This window comes from Dendropsophus ebraccatus, chromosome 8 (assembly GCF_027789765.1).
Source record: "Dendropsophus ebraccatus isolate aDenEbr1 chromosome 8, aDenEbr1.pat, whole genome shotgun sequence".
In the NCBI taxonomy this organism is placed as follows: Eukaryota; Metazoa; Chordata; class Amphibia; order Anura; family Hylidae; genus Dendropsophus; species Dendropsophus ebraccatus.
Genome location: NC_091461.1, coordinates 13,918,685 through 13,936,740, shown reverse-complemented (window position 1 = coordinate 13,936,740; position 18,056 = coordinate 13,918,685). Strand labels below are relative to the sequence as shown.

Sequence of the window (18,056 nt, the reverse complement as noted above, 5' to 3'; positions counted from 1 at the left end):
CTTAACGCGCTTGTCCGCCCTTGTGCCTGCATCATCATTTCCCCGGCCCCGTCTTCGTCCCTTTGGTCTAGCCTTCCGCATTTCAAAAGTTTGTGTTTTTAAGAACATGGATATATACTGTGCAAAAACATTATCTAACAGCAGCTAAACAAGCAGTGGCATATACAGTATGGGTAGAAAAGTGGACATATAACGCATGCAGATACATCACTTTGTTATCTTTTTTAATCTGTCACACACACACCCACACACCCCGCATAGTTATTGGTCCAAAAAAGAGACAGGGAAGGTGGGAGGGGAATCAAATTTTTACTGCGTATTTGGTCGGATGCTCAATTGAAAACGAGTATTTCGAATAGTGTACTATTCGATTGAATACCTACTCGATCGAGTACTATTCGCTCATCTCTAATAATAATAATAATAATAATAATAATAATAATATTACACATTTTGTTTTCAGCAAAAGTTTATTCTCTCCACACAGTAGAATAGTTTACTAGTTAACCAACTGATGGTTTTGAACAAAAACAGATGGAACAATCTTAAAATAAATTTCTTAAAGAGATTTAGTTGGCAGCAACGGTGCTGGAGACCCAGGAGTTGTAGTTGCAGACCTTGGTGTAGACACCAGGATAGTTCCTGAGGGCACAGCCATATCCCCAGGAGACAATACCCTGGAGCTGTCCATTGCAGACCACGGGTCCACCAGAGTCATACTGAAAGGAAGAAAATTGGGTCAGATAGGACTATATAATACAACCGCACCTCTCCCAGGAGTGGTTATGTAATTCTAAACTTAATCCCTGGGGGCGGCGTGTTTTGTCAATGCTCCTCCTATGCTTATGTAGTCCAGTGGATCTCTGGGTAAGGAAATTGATCTTATGAGTGGCCACAAAGGATTCATATACCAGATAAGGTGATGTGGGCACCTGAGAATGCTTTAGTAAGAGTACCCCATTTTATATTTGTAATTTAGCCCATATTTTCCTGGTAATAGTACCACAAGTAAATGCTATAGAATATGTTACATTATCTTTATTATAAATACTTATTTTTATAGCACAAAATTTCAAAATTATAGATGTACTTGTCAGGATAATCATTTTTTTGGGGCACTTGAAAAAGTCCCTGAGTTAAATAATATTTGATGAAAACCATAGCAAAGGGTGTGGTATCCGATATATTAGATATTATAGACAAGTTCATACACCATATTGGATTACAGGGACAATCGTACAGCCCAACATTGACTCTAAAGATGACACAATGGCATTTACCTGGCAGGAATCCTTGCCTCCCTCCAGGTATCCAGCACAGAACATGTTGTTGGTGATCTCTCCGGGGTAGGAGTTGGTACACTGGGCGGTGGTCAGGATGGGGGCGTTCAGACACTGGAGGAGATCGGGGTAGTTGGCTGTGGAAATAATGAATAGATATATTATAAAGATTTTGGTGACTTTATTGTTACACTTAGGTCAGTAACGTTTGATTTAAAGCCATGGTTGGTTATGTGTCAAGTAGAAAATAATAGAAGACAGAAGGCCAGCAACAGACTTAACTCATTCTTCTATTGACTTACTTCCACTGCTGAGGGTGTTGCCCCATCCGGAGATCAGACAGCTGGTGCCGGCGGCAGCACAACCACTGGCCAGGCTAACAGGCTGGACGTAGGCATTGAGGGTGGCGGGAGAGGCCAGCTTGATCAACATGATGTCACTGTCCAGGGTTCTGGAGTTGTAGCTTCCATGGCGGATGACCTTGGCAGAGTTGATGAACTGCTCGGTGCCCTCGTTGGTAGCAATGTTGTGTTCTCCCAGTCTGACCTGAAGGCTCCTGGATGATTTTTATAGAAAAATATTATTACTTTCAGTGTCTGTCTTTTTGGTTATGCATATCCAGTATGGTTAACCTGATTCTACACAATGTAGAAGAGAGACTGAATAGGGGGGATTTATGAAGACCAGCGTACTTATACATAGGTCTCAACTTAGCCACCTCCATCTTTTCCACAGCCAGCCCCAGGGGTGCACGCCTCTTAGTGAATCTAGCTGGCTGAGCACCCGAACCAAATCTACACTTGTTTTCAGCAGGTGGAGATTTGGATCATGGTTTACCACTCACTGGGTGAGCTGGGCTTACGCCACGTGTGCACTAGGGAGAGGAGGCGAATATACGCCCTTTCCCTGGCGTACGTCCCTGCCAGACCCATTGTAAATGTCCCCCAATATGTATCATATTTTTCACGGATTCCACTCAAACAAAGGGGTGTTTCCATCTGAGAAAGAGAGTTCCCGCACTATTATCTGCTGGTGGTGGTGGGAAATGTTGTCTGTTTTATGAAATTTGGGTAACTCATTATCAGTTTAGGGCTTCCTGCCCATTTACAGTATTGAGGCTGTAAACAGGCTGGAGGGGGCCAGGGAGCCCGGAAGCCCTTTATCTAATGAAATATGGAGGGCCCGGAGGCCAAACCCGCAGCTAGTGTTTCGACATCAGGTTAAAAAAAGGGAAAATGTACCAGAAGCATATAGTAGCTACCAAAAATCCATTTTACAATTATGGTGGACAGTAGCTAGAGTATTCTCTTACACAAAGCAAGTTAGAAGCAGAAGAACACCTTTATAAGCTAGATTAGGGGAGGGATAAAAAAAAAAACTTTATACACCAACTGGAGTTCCTCTTCGATAGTTGTACTTACGCCTTGTAGCAGTGAGCAGCAGAGAGCACCCACAGGTTGTTGATCAGGGATCCTCCACAGAAGTGGTAGCCGGAGTTCAAGGACACCTGGTAGGGGACGGAGTTCTTGGTGCAGGTGTAACCTCCTACAATTTTATCATCATCCTCCAAAGCAGCTGCAAATGAAGAAGAGATTAAAATATTGGTTCTCAAGCACTTATTGTCTTCTAGCATCAAGATTTTCTTTATCCATGAGACTTACCAGCTGCTCCGAGGAGCAAACAAATCAGAAGAAGCTTCATGGTGGAGAGATCTCTGGCCGAGGTTGGTTTGAATGGAAGCATTAATGGTATTTATAGGCGTCACCAATACCGTACCACCAGTGCACAGCACTGATCGACCAATGAGAAGCCAAGTCTGTTAAGCTAGGAATAACATTTTCTTTTAGGTCTGTCCTTGGCTGCTTAATTTAGCCATGGTAGCCACTTGTGGGAGATGAGTTAATATTTACTACTCATCCTACGCACCTACGCTATCTGTTATCTTGGTTCATACTTTTTCCACCTTTGCAGCAGGAAAAAAAATCTTTGATAATGTAAAAATCTTGAAGAATGAAATGGAGTACTCTTCAGTGAGTACTCCATTTGATTTTTTTTGTCGTTGGTCTCCCTGAGCTCAGTGGTTACTGTGTTTTGTTGGTCTATTTTTCATGGCCTCTGTTAGCCAGAATCCTACTCCACACTGACATGGGGCAACTACCCCGAAATGGTTGTGTGTGGATGGATGCCTGCCTTGGTAACTCCAATACTCGCAATTGAGTGGGACTTAAGGCGCTACGTATCAGGGTTGTTTGGTGATCTCCCCACTGGGAGTCACCCCCTTGGCAATAGGCTTTCCTCCCCTGCAGGGATATCTGGCTATTCATGTGTTTTGAGACTTATAACTGAGGCTCCACAGACCCCTCTTTTGCATATTTAAATTTATAGGGGGCAATGTATCAACGGAGACTCTTCATTGAGTACTCCATTTGATATTTTGTCGCTGGTGTCCCTCAGCTCAGCGATTGCTGGGTTTTCAAACAACAATAAAATATTAGGGCCGACATCAGCCCTAGTGTTGATCGAACTGTTCAAGAAAAGTTTGAGTCGAATATCTCAGTTTTCTCAAACTCGAACCAAACGTAACATTTTACTGTTTGTTTGAGTTAGCGTTCGAGTTTGAGATCAAGTTCGAGTGTCTTTCTTCCAGCCAATCAGTGCAGAGCACATTGAAATGTCATTGATGAGATGTAGGTGTCTGGTGTAGGTGTAGGTGTAGGTGTTGGCTGCTAAAATTACATGACCATTTCTTTCATATAAAACTTACAGTGATGTGTTCTCAACTCAATTTTCTGCTCATTCACTGTGCTGTACAGACTGCGAGTTTAATTGCAGATTACGAGTATAATTCGCTCCAGGATCGCTCCGTAATTCAAATCACTCTTAAACCAAAGCAAATTCCACAGCTCCACAGCTTTTAAAGGGGTAGCCCCCCCCCCCCCAAATCATTTTAGCATTAATACTGTAAATAGCCCACCTATTGCTTTCCATCTTTATAATATCAAAGCTTAGCGACCTCAATTATACTGACTACTATACAAGATGCTGGGAAAGCTGGGTGACCACCATTATACTAAGTACTATACAATATGCTAGGAACACTGGGTGACCGCCATTATACAAAATGCTGGGAAAGCTGGGTTACGCCATTATACTGACTACTCTACAAGATGCTGGAAAAGCTGGATGACCTCCATTATACTGACTACTATACAAGATGCTAGGAAAGCTGGGTGACAGCCATTATACTGACTACTATACACGATGATGGGAAAGCTGGGTGACTGCAGTATACTTACTACTATACAAGATGTTGGGAAAGCTGGGTGACTGCCATAATACAAGAGGCTAGGAAAGCTGAGAGACCTCCATTATAATGACTACTATACAAGATTCTAGGAAAGCTGGGTGACTTCCATTATACTGACTACTATACACGATGATGGGAAAGCTGGGTGATCTTCATTATACAAGATGCTGGGAAAGCTGGGTGACCTCCATTATGCTGACTACTATACAAGATGCTAGGAATGCTGGGTGACTCCATTATACTGACTACTATACGAGATTCTGGGAAAGCTGAGTGACCTCCATTATACTGACTACTATACACGATGCTAGGAAAGCTGGGTGACCACCATTATACAAGATGCTGAAAAAGCTGGGTTACTCCATTATACTAAATACTATACAAGATGCTGGGAAAGCTGGGTGACCACCATTATACTGACTACTATACACGATGCTAGAAAAGCTGGGTGACCTCCATTATACTGAATACTATACACGATGCTAGGAAAGCTGGGTGACCACCATTATACTGACTACTATACAAGATGCTGGGAAAGCTTGGTGACCTTCATTATACTAACTACTACACAAGATGCTTGGAAAGCTGGGAAGCTGAATGACCTCCTTTGGCGCATGAGGAAGGAGGATTATTGGCCTCCGAAACGTCCGTGGTGAGGACATGCCTAGGTGTCTGAGTTTATGGGATACATCAGCTTGTGAGCTTTGTTGTAATGTAATAAAAATAAAACTGACGTCACCAAGACACTGTAGTATTATTCACACGATATGTTATGGAGCGAGTTGGAGACCAATTGGAAAACGATGACTGCAAGCCAGTGAGAAATTACCTTTCCTTCATACTTATTGTAAATTATTGTTAAATACTGACCTCATCTGAGGCACTGTGGACCCTGGCACTTGCCCGAGTAAGCTTGCCCTAACTATATGGCACTATATGGGGCGATAGCTATGGCCTACTTGCACAGAGAGGCCTAACTACTATATGTATGCACAAAGGGGCTAAACAGCAGGATCCCAGCAATAACATTAAATGTTAGTAGTTTCTGCAGTTTTACTGCCGCTATGCAAGTTCATTATAAAGGGATGTACTAAGGCTCTGTTGGCCAAGGGCTGGCATAAACCTGGAGCCGAGCTTGAATGGAACAATGAATTATCCACAGTAGAAATAATAGAAATGGGCCCACACTGATCTTGGAGCTTGCTTTTTTCCCAACACAGTACAGGGAGGGAGGACAGGTGGAGTAGCGGGCACGTACAGCTGTTTCACACCCACTGGCGCTTCTTCCAGCTTGTAGAGTCCTCTGCACAAAGGAAAATGTGAGGACATCTGTTCTAGATCCGAATCTCAAAAGAATGTGGATCATGCAGGGGGACAACGACCCAAAGAAGGATAATATGAATGTTTAGCTGTAGGAGGGTCATACCAGACACTGAAAGCAGAAGTTCACATACTTTTGCCACTCACAGATATGTGATATGAGATCATACAGTATGTCTTAATAAATAAAGTCTGATATTTTACTTATGTTTTATATTTATTTATGTTTATATTATAATAATATAATATTATTTTACTTGTTTATATTTTTATTAGTGATGAGCGAATACTGTTCGATCGAATAGATATTCGATCAATCGAATATTATCGAATAGTTTGCCGAATATTCGAAAAATATTCGATAAGCGTTCAAATCCCCCAGCTTCCGGTTTTTACCTCCAAGTGGTCGAATAGATGTTTTTCAATAATCGAATACTTGTTCCCATAGACTTTAATGGGATCGAATATTCGATCGAATAATCGGGAGATATTCGTATGAATATCGACTATTCGAATACTTCACTATTCGCTCATCACTAATTTTTATATTGAAATAATTTGCCAATTTTGCCTATTCCGTCACTACAACTATTCTAGTTTAAAATTTGCCATTGTGAGTGTTGGACAGTAATTGATGAAAGCCTTTTTATTGTATACTATTGATGATGGTTAGATCTAGGAAACTCTGTGAACCTCTCAGTCAGTATATGTTGTTGGGAGCTTTCAGTCTCTTGGCTTCTATTCCAGCTGCTGCACTTCCGCCCACCTCTCTTGTGTCTCACATGTTCCATGGTTTCATCATAAGAAACAAAACAAACTGAAAAGGGAATCTCCCCATATGTTCCAGGTAAGAATAGCTCCATTGAAATAAACAGTGTCTGAAAAGAAGGGCACAGATACTAGTACCACTCGCGAGAACGTGGAGCGAGTTTCTGGTACCATTGAAGAAACCCAGTGATCCAGACATCAGACTCCTGGTTCAGATGGACTGTGCCAGGAAAGCCACTGCTTTTATCATTAGTTCTTGCGATGCCAGCATGCTCCTAGGGCCATGTTTCTCAAGTTGTTACGATTACAACGATATGTAACTTGTGTAAATTTTATTTTATTTGATGGCTTTTAAAAAATTAAAACCTTTTTTAAAAAAAATTAATGTTCTTAAAATCGCTCCATTCCCAGGCTTATAACGCTTTTATCCTTTGGTCTATGGGGCTGTGTGAATTGTCATTTTTTGTGCCAAGATCTGTGCTTTCTATTGGTATCTTTGGTACTTTTTTTATTACAATTTGTCTGGATTTGATGCAACCAAAAATGCGCAATTTTGCACTTTGGAATTTTTTTGCGCTTATGCCATTTACCGTGAGAGATCAGGAATGAAATTAATTAATACCTCGGGCGATTATGCACGCGGCGATACCAAACATTTTTGTTTATTTGTATTTATAAAATGGGGGAAGGGGGATGACTAAAACTTTTATTAGGGAAGGGGACTTTTAGTATTACTATTCTGATCTCTCATTGAGATTTATGCAGTATAGATATATTGCATAGATCAATGAGATCTGCTGCTGCAGCCAAAAGCAATAGAGTGCCGAGCCTGGATCAGCGCCATTACGGCGCAGACCTCGTCCGGTAACAGATGCAGGGATCGCTGCTCTGCGACCACGTCACGAAGGGAACCAGGGACACCAGGGAAGGGGCAAAGCAGCATTTTAAATGCAGCTATCAACTTTGACAGCTGCATTTAAAAGGTTAATTAGCGGGCACAGCAATCGGACCATGCCCGCTAATTCTTAGCCCTGAAAAGGACTTTTGGGTTCTGTAGTAATCCTGCCTAACCAAAATGCTACTAACACCTATCTCTCCCTGCTCCAAGATCTCTCCCTGGCTAGGTTGAAAGCGCATCTGTGGTCGAGAGGCGGGAGCCAAGTATTTAAGATTCGAGGTCATGTGTTTCAGCCATCCAATGAGGGTAGAAGCCATTTTCCGCTGCGTGCGTACTCCCAGGGTCCCTCACAGCCTCCCTGCATGGTGATTGGATTAAAAAAAAAGTGCCAACTGCGATGGGAGGGCTTTCGAATGTTTCCTGCGTATTCGTCACACTACTCGATTGAATTAGAATCTTTTGAATACCTCAATATTCGATCAAATACCATCTCAATCGAATTGTATTCGCTCATCTCTACTGACCAGTGCTAATCAATGAAAATACAGACTGTTTTTTAATATACATACACAGTCTACATCTGGATATAGTGCATTTGCATGAACCTCCGGTAACAGGCAAGTTAGCTCTTTTCTCATTATGATCTTATATAACATTAGTTGAGAGAATGTTGACAGCGGACAGGCGGGAGCTGTGGTGCTGGAGTTAAAGGATGGGGGGGGGGGAGCTGACAGGACAGTGCCAGTGCTGGAGGGGGCCCAGGCTCCATAGCAGTTGCATGGTAGCTACGACAGTGTCTTTACATGCCCCGTCATATGATTCTTTATCAGAACATGTGCAACAGGCTCTGATAAACTCCTTTATTGGTAAGTTCGTAATTACCTTTGAAGGGTGGCTACTGGTGGCACGTAGTATTGCGTTACCAGCAGATGGCTTCCTATATAAACTTATGTGAATTTTTTCTTCTCAGAAGCATAAAAAAATATTCAAAAGGCATTGATAAAATCCACAGAATTGTAGGCATTCTGTAGACCCCCTGTTCATATTAGGAGGAGGTCGCTGATGAATCTACCATACTAGGTGTATCGATTTATCTTCCATATCAGGCAATGTAGCAATTTATTCCTGGTACGGATTTTTGAGGACTATACAGGATGACCTCATCCTAATATGCCATGTACAAATTAGCTAAAGAGAAGGAGAACTTAGCGCCCATTGGGCACCCAACAATCTGAGGATAGAATTGGTCACTAAACTTAAAAAAATAATATAATCTTTCAAGGAGTCACCATAAAAGTCTATACTTTCTCAAGTGATACCCAATGGCCACTAACGCTTACAGTTCTGTTACATCAAATTACAACCATGAACTTTGAGGTGCACAGGGTAGATGATCAATCTGTGCTAACAGGCTCTTACTGTCACGAATATACCCCATTGTCCTTACCACCAGGGGTTAAGGTAAGCTGTCTAACCATGCATAGGTGGGTTCTAGGAAGGGACCAAAAACAGAGACAAATGGGTGGTAGGAAAGTATCCTTATCTGACTTAGGGAGGGCATAAAATACTGGTATGATAGGATGTTCTGCTAACATATAATCTTTAAGTTTGCTGTCAATTACCCCCAACCTTGCGCCAAGGTCTTAAAGGTTTTCAAATTTTTTCTTACACAGGGGGTAAAATAAAAAGTATGGGGGGCCGCTGCGTTCTGGTTCTCCTAATCTGGGTGATCGGTTAGCAGCAGGACGACGTCGTGTAATGATGGAAACCACTGTTGCTTGGCTTACCAGTGCTCTGTGCAACTTGCCCCCTCTTCCGGAGTTTACTTCTCATCATACAATGTTGCTGTTCCCTTGTAACAATCTTATTCGTTGTCTGACAATGTCGTTCTATAAATACTGTTTACACGACCTATCATCTTGAACCTATGGTTGTACCCATTACTGCTTTTCAATAAAACATTTGAATAAAAAAAAGGGGGGGGGGATAACTGTCTTCTTGCTCTCCTGCTCTCCTTGTACGTTTTATTTTTGCAGTATGATGTGTAGGGGGTTGTTGTTGTCCACTGTCTTCCGTCGGGTTGTAGTGTGAACGGGTACATGGGGGATGTGACTTTTTTTTTTTTAGGGAAAAACTGATAAAAGAAGGAAACTCTGATCATCAGACTCCGACACCTCTGTCTGAGAGTCCGTTTTGTCACCATCTGTAGTGCTAAATGTGAAAGACTCATGTGTGCCATCACCAGATTTATTTTCAGGATATGGCACTCACCATGTTGCAATACTTTATACATTTCAATACTTTATACATTTTACCTGTAAGAAGACAGTGGCGTGAAACTGACTTGTCCAGCTCCTTCTATGTAAAATGGCTGGACCAGGGGCAAATAAAGCACTGTTGCCTTGTTTCACCCCCAGTTCGTAATCGGTACGCTCTTGGGAGCAGGTCTCGTATTTCTGATGTATTTTTATTTATTTTAATTTAATTTGATCATATGTAATTGTAACCTTTCTGATGTGTGTCAAAAAAAAGAAAGAAAGTGCTGCAGAATCTGTTGGCGCTATACAAATAAATATTATTATTATTATTATTTTTATTATTATTAATCATGTCCAATATTCTGGGATTCACATTGGTGAGAAAGAGTCTGGCGGGTGGATTACAGTAGTTTTGTGCTCACAGGCGCTTCTTCCGCCTGCATCAACTGTCAATTGAATTTGGTAAAATGACTGATTAATGGTGCGTTTACACAGACAGATTTATCTGACAGATCTTTGAAGCCCAAACCAGGAACAGTCTATAAACAGGGATCAGGTCATAAAGGAAAGACTGTAATCTATCATCTTTTCAAATCCATTTCTGACTTTGGCTTCCAAAATCTGTCAGATAAATCTGTCTGTGTAAACGCACCCTTAGTCATATCATTTAATAATCAGAAATATGTAAAATAAGAAAAATAAAAAATTGGGAAAGGGGGGAAAATATTTTCACAGCCTTGTACCAGATAAATTAGAATGAAAAGTAAACATTACCTCACCTGCCACAATCTACTATTAGACTACATTACTACGATGCCGAAAATAGGCAGCCAAGGACAGAACTAGGGAAACATACTATTTCTAGCCACAGACGTAACTTATCGGTGACCCCTATAAATACCAACATCGCTGTCACCAAACCACCACCAGAAATCTCCCCACCATGAAGTTTCTTCTGCTTTGTGTGCTCCTTGGAGCAGCTGGTGAGTCTCCTTATCGAGGGAAAGTCATGATCTCCAAAAGGGTAAAGGCTTGAGAGTCTACAATTTTTTAGATTTCTCTGGTTTTGATCAATGTTGTTTATTTGCAGCTGCTTTTGAGGATGATGATAAGATTGTAGGAGGATACACCTGCACCAAGAACTCCGTCCCCTACCAGGTGTCTCTGAACTCCGGCTACCACTTCTGTGGAGGATCCCTGATCAACAACCTGTGGGTGATCTCCGCCGCTCACTGCTACCAATCGTAAGTACAAGCCTAAAAGGGGAACTCCATCTGGCCCATAATATTATAGTGTTATTCTATTGATAACTTGCCCAGGTATCACAAGTAATTTGGCTTCATCCTTGTTCCGTGGCCCAGAGATTGTCAATGCTCCAGGCATCACACCTTCCACTCACTATATACATTGGGGCAGGAGCGCTGCATACTTCCCAGGTGCTCTTTGTATAGGAACAAAATTTGCACAGAAAAATGCAGTGCAAATTCTTAGGCTGTGTTTACACGTGGTCTTTATTTAGCATTAAGGATGCATTTTTGCCGCAATTTTGTTGCTACCTTTTCACAATAGCACAATTTTTGCCAAAATTCCAGTAAAATTGCACAAAAAATTGAGCTATTTTTACCAAAATTGCATCAAAATCACAGCAAAAACTCATCATTAACGCAAAATAAAAGCCTTGTGTGAACATAGCCTTAGGGTCCTATCAGAAGGGCCAATCAATACTGTAAACAATGTAAATCTACTAGATTGGCGCTCGTTTACTGAGGCTATTACACGGCTCGATTATCGTTTAGGTAAACTGTTCATACATCACCTTTCCTCCCTTACGGTCTACTTCTTCCTTCTGCTCTCTTCCCGGCACCGCGCGCTGCCGCTTCTCTGAAGCCGCGTCTGTCTGGCCAGTGAATGGCTGAGCAGCATGTCAGCTCAAAGAAGCTGCAGCGCGGTGCCGGGAAGAGAGAAGAAGTAGACCGGAAGCGAGGAGAGGTAATGTATCAACGGTTTATTTAATCGTTAGCCTTCGGCCACGCATCACTGTGACACGTAGCTATTACACCTACAAATTCCTAAAAGAAATGATCAGCTGATGATCGTTTCATTGGCTGATCGTTGTCTCTATTACACGGAGCAATAATTCAGACGCTGATTCAGACGCTATCGCTCCGTATAATAGGGCCCTTAAACAGTGCGAATTTAAACTAAGCCGTTGGATAAATCCGTAACACAATCTAGATGCAATATCCAAGACAAAACTCCACATATAATACAAAGCTTAGCCTTTATTTCACAGAGCGATGTTTCAGTAGTAACCTGCTTGAAAAATGCTACTACTGAAACGCCGCACTGTGGAATAATGGCTCACGTTTGTATTATTTTTGGAGTGCTGTCTTGGATATCGCTTCTAATAAGAAATGAGCAAGTGAAATATTCGAAAGTTCGACATTCGATTCAAACAGACCATTAAGTTCAGGTAACTGTCATTGTGTGTGTGATGTGGTCAGTCCTCTTTAAAATTATCTTGCGACAAAGTAAGTGACCCGACCTGGCCCGGTGTCATGTCCAGAGGTTAAAGCTGTGGGGATGTTGAGGCATGCATAGCACCGTAAAAAGCAGAAGGAGGCAGTGGGGTGGGCAGAGACAGAGGACAGTCCATAGGGAAAGGGCAGACTAGAGCCAGTAGGGTGGCAGCTCTTCCCCGTAGCAGGCTCCTGCGCAAAGCTCCCCTATCGAGGGCTCGTTCTTCCTTGGTATGGAGATATTTTAATGTGTGTGTAAACGGCAAATTAAGCGCGGTTTGCGCACTGTGCCATTCCAAGTTAAGTAGGAATTCTGAAAACAGTCCAAACATGAGTGACCTGAAAAAGACATAAAGAGAAACAATTAGCAACAGGGGCGGATTAAGGGTACCATGGGACCCAGGCTGTTCAGAAATTGTGGGCCCCCTGCTAATCATGCCCCTTCTAGCCCTGCCCCCATGCAAAGATGGAGGATACATACATACTCCATGCACATATTGTCTTGGGTCATATTTGGACCCAGGACCGTGCTGCTGTTATGCATGCTGTGCTGGCCGGGGGGGATTAAGGGTACCATGGGCTCCGGGTTGTTATTGCGCTCATCCAGTATACCTGGCTTCATCAGACAATAAAGCGAGGGGTACACCGGTGTTGAGGCCCGAGCAGCGGGAATAGGAGGTAAAATGGATAGCCGATAACGCTTCCAGTCTCTTGTCCACCACCCAGGTTATCCACCCAGTCAAGTTTCATCGCTAGCCTAGAGTGTGGACTGCAGGAACTTTACTCTGACTCTCTTTCCTCCCAATCACGAATGACCTGAAAAAGAGAAACAGAAACAATTAGCAAGTTGAAAACCAATGAACTAAAGCAGTGGAGACTGACTTCTTCCGTATCTTCTTTGTATCTGTAAGGGTGGAAAGCAGCGAAACGTGAAACGTGTCATGTGTGTTCTCAAGATCTGACAGACAATTCCAATACACCCCTATTAACCCAAAAAAGTGTATGAAGTGCATGGTTCAGCTCATTTCCCCTCCTCAGTCATTTTTTAATAAAAAAAAAATAAAAAATAAAAAAAAAATAAGGTGAAACGACACTACTCAACCCAGGAAAACCTATTTTAATATATGGAGAGTAGACCTAAAGGGACTCAAATTCCCAGGCTTCAACCCAGGGTAGTCAATTGAAATTTTTGACTTAAAGGGACTCAAATTTGATTTATGGAAGGCTTAAACACTGTGGGGGAGATTTATCAAAGGGTGTAAAATTTAGTCTGGTGCAAACTGCCCACAGCAACCAATCACAGCTCAGCTTTCCTTTCAGCACTGCCTAAAGCTGAGCTGTGATTGGTTGCTGTGGGTAGTTTGCACCAGTCTAAATTTTACACCCTTTGATAAATCTCCCCCTGCGTGTCAACTTTTACATATGGCAACAGGCGACAGGTCTCAACTGTTTTTAATCACACAGAGAAAGCAAAAAAGTACTTCTACACATTTTTTTTTTTTTTTTGGCTACAAGCCGTATACAGATGTATACAGTGGTCCCTCCACTTACAATGGCCTCAGGGTACAATATTTTCAACATACAATGTTCCTTTTTGGACCATCATTACTTGAGACCAGACTCAACATACAACATACAATGCTACAGACATGTGAATAAGTAGATTATCGACCAATAAAAGTGGCCATTTTACTGATAAAACCCTAGTATTACTGGAGTGCATGCAATTATTGGCTGTATAGTGTCACCTCTCTACAGTACAGTGTGAGGCTATGTTCACACAATGTAAGTTCTGTAGTAATCACAACCATTGTTGCAACGGCCGTTATTAGTATTAAACGTACGTTGTGCTGAGGGAATCCCGGCAGGAGTGTATACACATAGGGGCAGATTTATCAAACATGGTGTAGAGTGAAACTGGCTCAGTTGCCCCTAGCAACCAATCAGATTCCACCTTTCATTTTCCAAAGAGTCTGTGAGGAATAAAGGGGGAATCTGATTGGTTGCTAGTGGCAACTGAGCCAGTTCTATTTTAAACCACTTTGATAAATCTCCCCCATAGTATACACTCCGGTCAGGATCCCTAGCGGCGCCACGAGAAAATGACATGTCAGTTTTCTGCTGCCGCTATTCAATGAATAGTGGCCACAGAAAACCCTGTCAGTAAACACAATGGAGGGTGCGGCTCCGGCTGCATGCTCCATTGTGAGCAGTGGGGAACTCTGATGCAGTCGTGCATGGATGCGCCCACATTAGAATTCAGCGGCGCTAAAGATCATCCGTCCTGTACTGCAGTACCAGCCAGGATGATATTTTCTGACACTGGCCACTCCAAGACCGGGCCGGTCTCTTACAACGTCTGAACATAGCCTGATAATATTAATAATAATAATATTTATTTGTATAGCGCCAACAGATTCTGCAGTGCTTTTTTTAATGATTTTTTATACATACAGTACAGAGGTTACATAATACACAGTTAAATAATTAGAAAAAATACAAAGTGTAAACGAGACCTGCTCGTTGGAGCTTACAGACTACAACTTGGGTCGACACAAGTGCTTTATTTGTCCATGGTCCAGCCATTGTACATAGTTGGAAAGAACAGGATGAGCCAGTAACAATTTCAATATCTGATTCCAAGTAAAACATATAAAGTATAAACGTATAAAGTGTTTAGGGAATGTTATTAGCCTGAAGAGATGAGTCTTCAGGGCACGCTTGAAACTGAGTATTGGGTATGAGTCTAGGTAGAGTGTTCCAGAGAACTGGTGCAGCACGAGTTTTGATTTTGTTGATACGAGTTGATACAATACTGTTGATATGAGTTTTGAAAAAAATTTTTCTTAATCTTAATTAAGTTTGGTGTGCTTAGGCTATGTCCCCCCAGCAAAGTCTAACGTCTTTCTAGTTAGGTCCCAACCATTCTCTCCAATATATTTTCATCCAGAAGCCTTCAGGTCAGACTGGGAGAACACAACATTGCCACCAACGAGGGCACCGAGCAGTTCATCAACTCCGCCAAGGTCATCCGCCATGGAAGCTACAACTCCAGAACCCTGGACAGTGACATCATGTTGATCAAACTGGCCTCTCCCGCCACCCTCAATGCCTATGTCCAGCCTGTTACCCTGGCCAGTGGTTGTGCTGCCGCCGGCACCAGCTGTCTGATCTCTGGATGGGGCAACACTCTCAGCAATGGAAGTAAGTCAATACAACAAGTTAATTTTGTTGCTTTGATACATAACTAGCCGTGGCTGTCAATAAAGTCTCCGACAAAACTGTAACAAAAAGTCATCAAGATGTATATATATATATCTATAAATTTTTTCCACAGTTAACTTACCCGACCTCCTCCAGTGCGTTAATGCCCCCATCTTGACCACTGCCCAATGTACCAATGCCTACCCTGGAGAGGTCACCGACAACATGTTCTGTGCTGGATACCTGGAGGGTGGCAAGGATTCCTGCCAGGTAAATGTCACTGTATCATCTTCATAAATGTTGGGCTGTACCATAATTTCCATTAGTGCAAAACATTGAATGGACTTGTGTAAAGAGCAGACCTGGGTTTGTTTTTGACCAAACTATAAATGATATTCCAATTTGTTTTTGTTTGTTTTTTTTTTGTTTTGTTTTTTAAACCTGCATTATCCTAACTCAGGATCAGCTATACAGAGTTCAGCTATTCTACATGATCATGGGAGGGAGCAGTGACCATAAGCCCCACCCCCAAGGATTTTAGTTTTAGGAATAAATATCAACTCTTAGAGATTGTTGTGTTTTCCAGCTCCTCAACTATTTGGGACCTGTAGAAGCTGAATATAGGATTGGTTGTTGTTTTTACATTTCTTGTATGTCCAATTTTAGATGTATAATCAAATTTTCTTCCCTCAGTATGACTCCGGTGGACCCATGGTCTGCAATGGACAGCTCCAGGGTATTGTCTCCTGGGGATATGGCTGTGCCCTCAGGAATTATCCCGGTGTCTACACCAAGGTCTGCAACTACAACTCCTGGGTCTCCAGCACCGTTGCTGCCAACTAAATCTCTTCAAGAAATTCAAGGAAGTATTTAATCTACTATGAAAAATTCTATTGTGGGGACAGAATAAACTTTATTCCGAAGGCAAAATGTGTTTTATTTATTTATTTGGGGGGTTTATTTATTAGAATTTAGAGTTGAAGTGCAGGTGAACTCTGTGATGCAATACATGACACTGGAAGTGCTGAATCCTTCAGACCCCTCCACCATTTCCCCAATGGTGACACAGGGATGGAATGAATTGGCTATGACAGCCATTTTATGTCAGTTGTCAGTTCCCCTACTCTCTACACCACAGGCTTGTCCTACAATCTCAAGATTAATTTCTTGAACAGATTTAGTTGGCAACAGTGCTGGAGACCCAGGAGTTGTAGTTGCAGACCTTGGTGTAGACACCGGGATATTTTTTGAGGGCACAGCCATATCCCCAGGAGACAATACCCTGGAGCTGTCCATTGCAGACCACGGGGCCACCAGAGTCTTTCTGAAAGGGAGAAAATTGGGTCAGATAGGACTATATAATACAACCGCACCTCTCCCAGTAGTGGCTATGTAATTCCAAACTTAATCCCTGGGGACGGCGTGTTTTGTCACCGCTCCCTCCCATGCTTATGTAGTCCAGTGGATCTCTGTGTAAGGAAATGGATCTTATGAGTGTCCACGAAGGGTTCATACACCAGATAAGATGGAGTGGCCACCTGAGAATGCTTTAGTAAGAGTACCCCATTTTATATTTCTAATTTATCCCATTTTTTCCTAGTAATAGTACCACAAGTAAATGCTATAGAATACGTTACATTACCTTTATTTTAGATTTTTTTATAGCACAAAATTCCAAAATTATAGATGTACTTGTCAGGATAATCATTTTTGGGCACTTGGAAAACTCCCTGAGTTAAATAATATTTGATGAAAAAAATAGCAAAGGGTGTGGTATCCGATATATTAGATATTATAGACAAGTTCATACACCATATTGGACTACAGGGAACTATAGTACAGCTTCCTCTCACACTGAATACTATCTATAAACTAAACTCACTTCCTCCACCAAGCTAACTTCTCCTACAGGGGCTGAAAGTAAACCCTCCTGTGAGTGGTGGCACTGTGCGTGTGAGAGGAAGGAGAAAAGAGATAGGTAGAAAAGAACCAGCACCTGGGATTGGTCAGCACATACCACATGGTATAAAACAAGTAACCATTTGTCTCCTTGCAACAGATTACGTAGAACATTAGTGACACCTAGTGGGGGAAACACAATACTACATCTCCCACTTTGTACAGGTGCCAAGGAACAGCACCCTGTGCTGGGACACCACAACAGGACTTGTGAAATACCCCAGAAAGGTTAGATGAATACTTTGCTGCGGTATTTTACAAGTCCTGTCATTTTTGGATTGTGGCTTGTTGGAAAGTGGTTTACTTGACTGGAGATCCCCCTTGGCTTGGCTGTTCCTTCCCAGATGAAGGTCTGGCTATCTCACTGATGTTGAGAAACACATGATGGTGTCTCCACAGTACTTTTGAATCTATTAGGAGTAGGCCCCTAGAATCCTGGTATTAAACAAAGAGGAAATCTGGGCACTAAAGGTCCCGATACACTTTAAACTAATGTCAGCTGTCAGTGTGAAGTGTATAGGGGGCTCCTAAGGGCCATTTTAG

At 42.1% G+C, this 18,056-nt stretch overlaps 2 protein-coding genes across 3 annotated transcripts in view; one reads left to right on the top strand and one right to left on the bottom strand.

Annotated features, from left to right (window-relative positions):
• The window catches only part of LOC138799087 (trypsin-like), a 31,262-nt gene extending 28,278 nt beyond the window's left edge, over positions 1-2,984 (bottom strand). The window contains exons 1-5 of one of the 2 annotated variants that reach the window (XM_069979853.1): positions 2,942-2,984; positions 2,702-2,855; positions 1,583-1,836; positions 1,281-1,417; positions 560-719 (exon numbers count right to left, since the gene is read on the bottom strand). In XM_069979853.1, coding sequence (XP_069835954.1) covers positions 570-719; positions 1,281-1,417; positions 1,583-1,836; positions 2,702-2,855; positions 2,942-2,981 — 735 coding nt within the window. In that variant the 5' untranslated portion in view covers positions 2,982-2,984 and the 3' untranslated portion in view covers positions 560-569. Of the gene's footprint in view, positions 1-559; positions 720-1,280; positions 1,418-1,582; positions 1,837-2,701; positions 2,856-2,941 lie in introns of those variants that run through there. The other variant, XR_011364215.1, reaches the window with a different exon arrangement.
• A 7,783-nt stretch (positions 2,985-10,767) lies between these two features.
• Positions 10,768-16,472, top strand: LOC138799079 (trypsin-like). The gene is made up of 5 exons (XM_069979845.1): positions 10,768-10,814; positions 10,922-11,075; positions 15,301-15,554; positions 15,688-15,824; positions 16,248-16,472. The coding sequence occupies exons 1-5, from the start codon at positions 10,775-10,777 to the stop codon at positions 16,395-16,397; spliced, it is 735 nt and encodes a 244-aa protein (XP_069835946.1). The 5' UTR covers positions 10,768-10,774; the 3' UTR covers positions 16,398-16,472.
• Positions 16,473-18,056: the final 1,584 nt, after the last annotated feature.

Coding starts and splice junctions, on each gene's coding strand:
- LOC138799079 (XM_069979845.1), top strand. CDS start 10,775: ATGAAGTTTCTTCTGCTTTGTGTGCTCCTTGGAGCAGCTG. Junction 11,076..15,300: donor GCCGCTCACTGCTACCAATC/GTAAGTACAAGC, acceptor ATTTTCATCCAG/AAGCCTTCAGGTCAGACTGG. Junction 15,825..16,247: donor GTGGCAAGGATTCCTGCCAG/GTAAATGTCACT, acceptor TTCTTCCCTCAG/TATGACTCCGGTGGACCCAT.